This window comes from Prosopis cineraria, unplaced genomic scaffold (assembly GCF_029017545.1).
Source record: "Prosopis cineraria cultivar Desert tree isolate PC_DT_omini unplaced genomic scaffold, ASM2901754v1 PC3, whole genome shotgun sequence".
Taxonomy (NCBI): domain Eukaryota; kingdom Viridiplantae; phylum Streptophyta; class Magnoliopsida; order Fabales; family Fabaceae; genus Prosopis; species Prosopis cineraria.
In genome coordinates this window covers 34,586,741-34,597,454 of record NW_026555334.1, presented here as the reverse complement: position 1 = coordinate 34,597,454, position 10,714 = coordinate 34,586,741, and the positions used below count along the sequence as shown (strand labels likewise).

Below are 10,714 nucleotides of genomic sequence, written 5' to 3'. Positions count from 1 at the left end.
TGAACATAGGCAAGAGGTACGTATTAGTAGTTGCTTTCAAAAATCAAAATATCCTTTGTGTGATTAATTATTGTGACTTTTATGAAGATTTTTATGAAAATGGAAGCGGTAGGAATGAAGAGCTAGGGACTACCTTGCATATTTGACATTCAGTTTCAAAAGCACAAGCGGCTCAATAATGAACAAAGAAAGGCACGTCAATTGGCTTCCAAACATTTGAGCAAGGCTCGATCTAGAACTACATTTTCCAGAGGAACTATCACATCTCTTATTTACTTAACAAAGAGGAAAGGCAGAATAAACTGCACTTCTTTTCTTCTTTCTTGATCTGAGAATACAAAGAGCTCAAGCTGGGTTCAGAGCAAAATATACAAACTTACAAAACAACAATTGACAATGATAAAATATCACAGTACTAAATGACTGATTCACTCCCTTCTGTCTGAGAGTGATATATTTCACTCCTATCAAATGGTTTGCTTTTCTTGGGAACATCTGCCAAGTTATAGAATTCAGTCAGTGTCTTTCTAATTTGCACCTTCTTCTTCTTTTCTGGAGGACGTGGTCCTAATAGACTCAAGTCAATGGTAGCTCCATAAGCCTGTGAAGACTCCAACACAGCATCATAAGGTTTCGAAGATAGATGAAGGCCCTCATTTTGTGCTCTCATGTACAACTCAAATGCCAACTTTGGCTTCCCATCCTTAGCAAGAGCCTCAATTAGCATTGCATAAGTTATCTCATTGGGAGTGATCTTCTGAACTTTCATCCTGTGAAACCATTCATAGGCTGCACTGCCCATGCCATTCCGTGCACAGCCACTGATTATTGCGTTGTATGTGACTACCGTGAGCTCAATTCCCAATGCTACCATCTCGGAAATGATGTCACCAACTCTGTTAAAATTTCCCAGGGCAGTATGAATTGAAGCCATAATTGTGTAGGCATATGCATTTGGCTCAACCCCAACTTTGATCATATGATCCCACACTCGAATGGCCTCATCGTAGAGCTTTCCCTTTTCCAGAGCGCTGAGTAATGCCCCATAGGAAATGATAGTAGGTTTTTCACCATTTTCCACCATTCTCTTAAATATTTGCACAGCTGCAGTAGTTTCTGAAGCCTTAGAACAGGCCACAAGAACCGCGTTCCATTCCTTGCTTCCAGGTTTCAGACCTTTATCTTCCATCTTGTTTAGCAACCTGACACCCCATCTCCAAATCCCCCTTTTCTTAGCTGCACTTAGAAGAACATTGAAGTGTGACATTATTAACTCATATGACAAGTTATTAGGCTTTGGCCCTTTGTCCAATAAATCCTCATATATCTCCAAAGCTGCCCACCACTTCTTGGCCTTCCCCATCAACCAAATTGCATGGTTGCAGGCAGACAAGCTGATTTCGTTATGCCTAGTTCTTATCCTGCTGTACAGCTCTTTTGCTACCGTGTAATGGTCTTCACGGGTACAGGCCCATACAAGCTTCTCAAGTTCTGATCGGCCTGGTGGAATCCCCGCTTTATCCATATCATCCAGCAGCTGTAAAAACTCTATTGCTCAAGTTATCATTGTTGACAAGCCAACGGCGCATTACCTGATAGCAAACACGGATTGTGAACTTTTCGAGCTTGATGTTCTCAGTCTCCCAATCTTCCCCATCATCATCTTTTCCTATTTCACCTAGACGGTATTTTTCTCCAAATTTAACGAAGAAATTTAAAGCTCCATGTCCATCTTCCATTCTTCTATAAGCCAGCAAGGCTTGAGAATAGGATACTGCAGATGGAGTGAGGCCCTTATTATGGATTTCCTCAAAAAACACTGAGGGCCTTGCTGGCTTCTCCTTTTTCTATGTAGATAGCCATCAAAGTATTATATGTCACAACATTAGGAGTGATTCCTGCTTGATCCATTTCATTCATGATCGTTTCCATTTCTGCAAATTGTTGAGACTGTTTGACTGCACCCAACAGACTATTATATATGAAAAGATTTGAGCTGAAAGAACCATCGGTTTCAGTCTTTTTCCTCTTCAAAAAATTCATAAGAATTAATGCAGAATCCATTTTCTTCTCCTTACCAAAACCTCTTATGATGGTTGAATACACCTGAGGTGGCAATTCCCCCTTGTCCGTAAGAATTGCCTCCATTTCGTCTACGGTCTTAGCAGACTGCAAGCTGAATGCAAGTGCTCGAACATCAATCTTAGTGTCATTCTCTTCTCGCATTTGTTGCTCATGATTACTGTATTGAACTTCATCCAAATTTAAACAGTTTAAACCATCTCTGTCATTGTCAAGTGATGAATCGTTCATGGAATCAGTATTCTCCCCAACAGCTTGGTCCTCCAATGCCCATGCCAAGGGAGCTAAGAATCCAATATCATTCTTCTTCGTTTTGAAAAGGGGAGCGAACTTAAATTTTACTCTGGAATTCCGGATTCCACTGCAAGCATCACTTCTATTAACTCTGGAATTTCTCGAAGAGTCAAAATCACCTATAATTCTACTCCGAGAAACAGCAAAAACAGGACCCAACTTCTTGTTCCTTCTAATTGTCGCACAGATATAGAAATAATAATCTACCTCAACGCTCAAAGGAGGAACTAAACAGTAGCTGCCATTTGAGGACCAAGCACTTAAAGTTTGCATATTTCTTTCTATGAAATTGAAAAGCAACGATAAAACAAAAACCCAACTCAAAAAAATCTTACTCGCAGCAGGAAAAGCAAAATATTTCTGCTTATGATAGCTTTTCTGGGGAAGCAGAAATGGATGAGAACAGCAACTGAAGCTCGAAATACTTTGTTCTAGATTTACGAATCTTTGGTGAATTAATCAATGAAGATTGCTCGTGCTATGAAATTCATTTAGATTTAGCTAATTGGGTTGCTCTCAAATCTCAATCCTACGATCCTGTCCTTCGGTAGGAGAAGCTTCGGGTGAGTTCAGCAGGCTAGGATGTTTGTCGGGAGCAGGTCGTGGCCTTCTTGCAACCATTGATCGAAATGAATGAATCGTATTGCTTGAAAGCGAAAACCCGAAAGGCCGGAAGCAATACGCGGAAGAGGGAAATCGAAGTAAATATGTATAAAAAGATATAAATATACTGGGGAATGAGGTTTTGGAGACCAATACATGAATTTAATTTTAGAGATAAAATTTTTTAAAACTTCAAAAAAACCCTTGGTACTGAATAATCTAATAAAATTATATAATTATCCTTACTCTCTAAAGCATTTCATGTTAAATTTTGAAAATCAATTACAAATTATTATATGGTCAAAATTCAAAATTAATTGTTAGGAGAAAAGATAATTACGTGATTTTATATTAAATTCTTAAGAACCAAAGTTACTTTATTAAAATTTTGAAAATTTTTAATCTAGAATTAAATTCACGTATTGGCCCAAGTTATCATTTCCCGCTATATTTATATTTATTTATGTATGCATGTAAAAGACATGGAAGCGGGAAATATCGGGCGACATTGCAAATTTTAATAGCACAGTTGTTTTTATATCGTTATTGAAGCGACAATCACGTTAAATATTCTTGATATTTTAAGACTATCTGCGCAACTTCAAAAGACAGTTAAAATGAAACCTGTGAATTAAACAGGGCTATGAGCACGTTACAAACTATTAATTGAAAAAGAATTGCATAGGTGATTAAGGACCACTATAGTGATTAGGAAAAACCACAACCAAGGCTGTTCAGATGGAGGGAAATTAGAAATTTTTTCCCAGTAATTTTTAGAGAACATGGTCAGAATCCAATCATATACAAATGGTTGTTTCAGCCCAAATCTTTCCATATATAATAGTCTGTTGGATGCAGGCAAACAGTATCAAGTCTCAACAATTTGCAGAAATGGAAACAATTATGAATGAAATGGCTCAAGCAGGAATCACTCCTAATGTTGTGACATACAATTCTTTGGTGGCTATCTACATAGAAAAAGGAGAAGCCGACTAGGCTCTCAGGGTTTAAAAGTAATCAACATCTAAATATTTACCATAGGAAGGCTTTAAACCAGTGGCAGCTGCTTTCATGGCCTGTCTGGGGACATCTGGAGGATGAGTGCAACGAATGAGTGCCCAATTAACGTTCTGAAAGAATGGATGTTGTTTGATTTCGGTAGCTCCACGTCTGTAAGCAAGACGATGCTGTGGCTCTTTCACAAGCAAACCCCTTATCAAGTCTCTAGCAGCAAAGCTGACACCAGGTGATTCTGGAAATCTCAAGGGCTGGCCCACCACATTGAGCAGAGTTGCTCGAGTTACTGAACCTTTGAACGGCGTTCTCCCAAACAGAAGCTCATATAAGAATATCCCAAAAGTCCACCAGTCCACAGCACTGCCATGCCCTTCTCCTTTGATAATTTCTGGAGCCAAGTACTCATGAGTGCCCACAAAGGACATCGAACGTGCATTTGTTGGCTCTGCAATAAGCTCAGGAAGAGGGGCCACCTGCTGATGCATTTCATATCTGGCTGTCAACTTTTTTTCTTTCTTGGACTTTCCGGATCGTAGGTGGGGTGTGAAACATGCAGGTTGGATGCAATCTGGCTGCATTACACAAGTGGGTTGAATGCAAGCTGGTGGAGTACAGTATCTTGAGCTTTTTGTCTTCATGGAAGGGTTTGATGATCTTACTAGAGTTGGGCTGACAGTGCACCTCAGAGAGAGGTCGAAATCTGACAGCATTATGTGACCATCTTCCCTCACTAAAACATTCTCAGGTTTAAGGTCTCGGTAGATGATCCCCAGCATGTGCAGGTACTCCAAAGCAAGAAGCACCTCTGCCACATAGAACCTGCGCAGCACAGTGCATATTGGTGAAATTCCAACACTTTTGGTGGAACCTCTCTCATCTTGTCCAATCTATTCAAACTAATATGCATATAGATCAAAGGATGATCTTTCTGTCAAAAATTTTGTAATTGGAGTAAGTTGCCGGACAATTTCCTTTCAAAGGCGATTTGTAAATTCCCAAAATAGAAGGGAGGTTAGTGTAAATTTGATAAAATATAAGAGAGATTTATATAATGTACCCAACAAAAAAGAGAGAAGAAAAAGAAACAGAAATTCAAGTCTATCTTCATTGATGTCTTGTCTCCTAAGCAGGCCATGTGACCTAGTTACCAGCAATCCTAATTCATTTGTCATTTTTGGCTGAATGACTACTATCGCAAGCTACTAGTGAGGCTATCTGAAAGAATTTAAGATTTTCAAAAGCTGCTAACCAAGCTCAAAAGTTAATGACTAACCTGGCAGCGTGCTCTGAAAAAATATTCCCAGGTTGTCTTTGCCTGAGTGCATGAAGGTCCCCACCAGGGCAGAACTCCATTACTAGGCAAGAGAATGTCTGTGTCTCAGTGTGCATATAATGTGGGCAGAAAATGGATGATCCAAAGACTGCAATATCTCTCTTCTGTCTGAACCCTAAGAAGCTTCTTGCGAGTCGCTAGTTCCGTTTTATTCATAATTTTCATGGCAAAATAAGCTCCTGTGCCAATCAACTCTGCTAGATGAACTTTTCCTACGTCTCCACTCCCCAATGTCTTCAACACCCTGAATTGTCTCATTTCCAAGATCCCATCACGTGCTCGGATCGCTTGAATTGCTTCCCATCTTACATCATTTGCCTTGTGGGGGAGCTGCTTAAGTGCTGTTGCTGCTCTCATCACTAACATCACTTACACACTTCTACAGACGCTTGTTTTTCTGCTCTCCTTAAAATAACAGGAATTAGTAACCCCGCCAATCTCACTTGACCTATCAACACTAACACCTTCACTGATTTCAGTATTAGAAAAACTTTGTCTGGCTTCTGAATAGCAAGTGGCAGAATAGAAACTACTCTGAGGGCTTGGGCAAAAAGTAACCTCTGAATGACAGTAACTCTTAATTGGATCGACCCCTCTTGATGGACCTACAGATTCTAATATGCTGCTACTCGAATCACAGTTGTTGGAAATATCATATGTTTCAATGGTGCAAATGTTCTCCCGAAACAACTTTCTCCAGTTTCAGGGAGGCTTACACGACCAGATTTCCACCGTAGTTGTAATACAACTTTGACGCATTTGGTAACTCTCCGTGTGGCACAATGTTGGATTCTAGATAAGAATGCCTTTGATTAATTACACACTCTTGTGATGGTTGATGGGATTCGTTCCATTGTCATCAAGACCAGTAAATAAGACGTAAGAAACCCCATGATTTCTAGATGCTCTTCGGGGAGGCCGGGAGGGCCGAGGAATCCAAAATGTTGAAGGAGGATCGGGATCTATCGCAGAAACTGAATTCTGAACCTCTGATAAAGGCGCAACTCCATTGACAGGAGTCGCCATCAACAAATTGACCACACACTCTCGCATCAAAATTCAACTAAGCATAGCGAATTACCAAGACGTACTTGTTTGAAAAGCTCCGAGACCTAGCCATTAATTACAGAATCTCCTGCAGTAAACACGTATAAGTTTTTCTCTTTTCAAAGATAATGACAGTTATGATGGCTGAATCAAAATACATCAATAAGAATGGCCGCGGAGAGAATTCAAAAAGCGCAAAAAGAAAACAACGTTACAGTATCAGCAAGAAAACGATTGCGGATGCGATCATAAGAAGATCATATGAATCTCAACCGTCACAAAGAAAATCGGCTAGCAATGGCGGACCCAAAATGGAAGAAACCGAACTTATTTTAATCGAAGTTCCAAGAAAAAACCACTACGATGTGTCGTGGCAGATTCAAGTATAACAAGTTTCTCAAGAACCCAGGTCACATTGAGAGGGAAGAAAAGGACAAACAAACAATAACTAGACAAAGTAACCGGCTTAACCAAAAGATTAATTAAAGTACATCGAATAGTTGATGCCAACACCTTCAATTATGAAACACAAGTTCTGAGATTCTTTAGAAACAATCATCATCTTTCTATATTTAACGGCTATATTATCAAGAAGCAGCAAGAATGGCGTTTTGGGGGGGGGGGGGCGTATAAGAAAGGAACAAAGGTAGAAGGTAAGAAAAAGCACCAGATGAGTGAAGAAAGAAGAACGTCAATGCAGATGAACACGTTGGTATGCTTGAGGAAAAGCAACTCGCCGAAAGTAAAGCAACTTTCGTTGATCTTTCTGCACCTCTTAACTCTGAAGAGCCTCAAATCCGATCAAAAGCAAGAAAAAAGGAGTAAGCAAATAAATCTGAAATAAGAATATATTTTTGCTTTTGGCAACTCAACCAGAAGACAAGCTCTCGTTTATCATTAGTCAGTTGAGAGAGATGTTTTTTAAAGTAGTACCTATATTAACAAGTAAAATGTCAAATTTTATATTAATTAGTATGTGACCCATGCATAGCATGGGATGTGAAAATCTTAAAAATAATTAAATAAAGGATGATATTTAGTTAAAACATAGAATAAGTTGCCTTTAAATAATCCTATTTTTAAAAATTGATTATTGGTTTTCAAAAAATTTGCTCACATAACTTCTCTAGATAAATGAATTGAACTAAAATGGTTAATATATAAAGTTAGATGATTGAAAGGAAAGTTTAAACGAGCTAATTTGAGAAGGGATGTATTTTTAAAGATAGTACCTATATTAACAAGTAAAATGTCAAATTTTATATAATTAGTATGTGACCCATGCATAGCATGGGATGTGAAAATCTTAAAAATAATTAAATAAAGGATGATATTTAGTTTAAAACATAGAATAAATTGCCTTTAAATAAAAAGATTAACTCATAAATTTAATTTAGAGATATTACAAGACCCAAAATTTAATAATATCACAATGCATAATGACAAAAGTTATCCAACTGTACTTAATGCCTCATTCAATAATAATGTAACTCATTTCTTATCTCAAGAATTTAATTTCTATAATTATAAGTGATTCTCAAAATTATAACCACTCAATTCATTCTTATTTTTTATTGATTGATACCCTCTTACGCTTTATCTTTTTTTTCAACTTGCTCTCCCAATTTGAGCCCCTATCCAAAAAGACCTAAAATCAATATTAAGACAATGATGGCTTTTATCAAATAAAATTAGTTTCACTTTTTGATAGAAAAGACCTGATGAGGTGAAACATTTTCTTTTAAAGCATCTTAAATGTTGGCCTCCAACATAAGGAGAGAGACAATTTGATATGTTGTTAAAAAATTTGTACTTGAGCATTAAAGAATTTGCTTTTTTTTGGTCAGAATACAAATTTTAATTATTCCATTCTTGTTCTTAACGTATATCTCTCTACATTCTTTTCCAACAATTCTTCTACAATAGCCTTATTGTAGCGTAACTTTAAAGCCTATTATAGAAACCAATTGAATAGCAATAAAAAATGGTTCTTACAATTAGTAAATATTGGGTAAATTACTATAAATTATTATGTATATGGCATAGAATAAATATTTCATTGTGGAAGCTAACCTTATTTACATAATGCTTGTCAAAATGATATTTAGGTCTCCATATATATTAATTATGTTGCTAAAAATTAAGATCATCATGAGAAGACTTTGAATATCTCTTCTCCAAAACTTCCTAACATGTCGAACAATGTCAACAACTTGTCTACCTTATCTACATATCAAAACATGCTTGGTAGCTTTTCCACTAATCTCTCACTCTCTTCACACAAAAACCATCACGGCCTTGTGTGCTTTATGGTTTTCATATCATCAATCATGTTCATTTGGATCCTACATTACACTAAGCAAGGAGAGCAAGCATAGGAATGATGATACGGGTTGATTATCTTTTGGTTTTTGTGCCTTTAATAAAAAAATGAGTTTAACATTCTAAAAACTGAAGGTGAGGGGATGATATGTGATGGTTGTATTGAAATTAAAAATGAGGATTGCTTAAAAATATAGATAAGGAGTGGTTTTTATAATTGAGTGAGAAAATTATGAAATTAAAAATTTTTCCTAACTTATAATTCAATTTTAATGTGGGAATAAGAAGTTTGGGAAGACAGGATAGTAGGAAAGTCTGGGTGGGGGGAGTTGTGATAGGGAGAAATTTTTAGGTATAGAAGAAATTATAACATTGAAATTTTCTTAAAGATTTTTCATGGTGGAAAGGATAGTGAGAAAGTTGTTAGGTGGGGGAGTTGTGATAGGTGAGAAATTTCAAGTATAGAGAAGTTATAAGTTTGAATTTTTTTTAAAGATTTTTTATGGTGGAGACTTTTCTTATATTTTTAAAAACTATTAAATTTAAAATACATCAAGGAAGTTATGATTAAAGAGGTTCGATTGTGAAATATGTAAAAATAGGAGAAAAATAAGGAAATTTCAAATATACAAATTAGATTATTTTATAAAAGATACGTAAAATTAACTGTAGGGGAAGTATAATTTTCGATTTTTTTTTTTAAATGTTTCTTCATGGTGAAGACTTTTTTTATATGTTTTAAAAATATTAAATTTAAACACATTTAAGAAGTTATGGTTAAAGTGGATAGATTGTGAAATTTTTAAAATTAGAGAAATATAAAGAAATTTTAAATATATAAATAGATGATTTTATGTAACATAATTAAAATTGTGTGTAGGGGGAGTTATAATGTGTTTTTTTTTTTTAAGTTTTTTCATGGTAAAAAATATTAAATTTAAACCAATTTAGAAAATTATGATTATTTATTTATTTAAGACGTTTGAAAGTTATGATTAAAATAGATAGATTGAGAGATTTGAAAATACAAAAAAACATAAGAAAATTTAAAATATATAAATTAGATTGTTTTATATAACATTATTAAATTTCATGTAAAACTTTGAAAATCACAACATTTTATAAATTGAAACACGTGTCAAACTTAGGAGTGCCAACTGTATTCTCCTTATATATATAAAATATAATTGAACAGTGTCAAACCTAGAATGCAGCTATTGAGGTTTATATATATGCATATGATATATATTCAACTTCTATTTCTTGCTTGAATGTTTGATTATTTTATAAATCACAAGAATTTTACAAAAAAAATCACAATTTGCCAAATATAATTCTTATATAAAAAAAACAAGTTCTCAACATATTAAATATCATTCACAACTTTTATTTAAAGAATTACAATTTTTATTCTAAAAATCACAAGAATTGAATACAAAATCACAACTTATTACTAAAGATAAAATAATCTTTTCAATTTAAAATGTATTTACAAAAAAACTGATAAAACTTCAATAAAATTATAACATTTCAAGATATCAAATTGTCATTTATATAATTCAAAAAATTTTATCACCATTTTTCAAAAAAATATCCAACATTTCACAGCAAATTGCAACAAAATAAAGTATGTAATTTTTTATTTCGCATGAAAAAGTATCATGTGATAAAATATTCTCATACCAACAAAATTCATTCCTTGATTAATTTAGCTCCGATCAAGAATTTAACTGAGGTCCTACAAAATACACTCCAGTAACACCCCCTAGGGTACTGGGTTGAATTTTACAATTCATAGCATTCGAATATCCCCATACATAGAACCACAGTATTACATAGTAAAATTAACACGACAACATTGGCCTAGGAAAGAAAAAAAAAAAAAATTTACACTACATCTAATGTGGATGAATACATGGTAAACAAAAAAAATGGTATGAATAACAGTGGGTGGGCAGAGTCTAATAAGTATTCTGTGATTAATCCTTCTTCCTTCCCGCCTGTTAGTATGGAGTT

The 10,714-nt window shown here is 35.2% G+C and overlaps 2 protein-coding genes across 2 annotated transcripts; both read right to left on the bottom strand.

Moving 5' to 3' along the window:
• Positions 1-268: 268 nt before the first annotated feature.
• LOC129304471 (protein LOW PHOTOSYNTHETIC EFFICIENCY 1, chloroplastic-like) lies at positions 269-3,050 on the bottom strand. The gene is given in 3 exon segments (XM_054944141.1): positions 269-1,543; positions 1,545-1,814; positions 1,816-3,050. Coding segments are annotated over 3 exon segments (2,232 nt in total). The 5' UTR covers positions 2,650-3,050; the 3' UTR covers positions 269-415.
• Positions 3,051-3,700: 650 nt separating this feature from the next.
• Positions 3,701-5,661, bottom strand: LOC129306885 (protein kinase PVPK-1-like). The gene is given in 4 exon segments (XM_054947664.1): positions 3,701-4,815; positions 5,270-5,390; positions 5,393-5,434; positions 5,437-5,661. Coding segments are annotated over 4 exon segments (1,143 nt in total). The 5' UTR covers positions 5,588-5,661; the 3' UTR covers positions 3,701-3,986.
• Between the last annotated feature and the right edge of the window lie 5,053 nt (positions 5,662-10,714).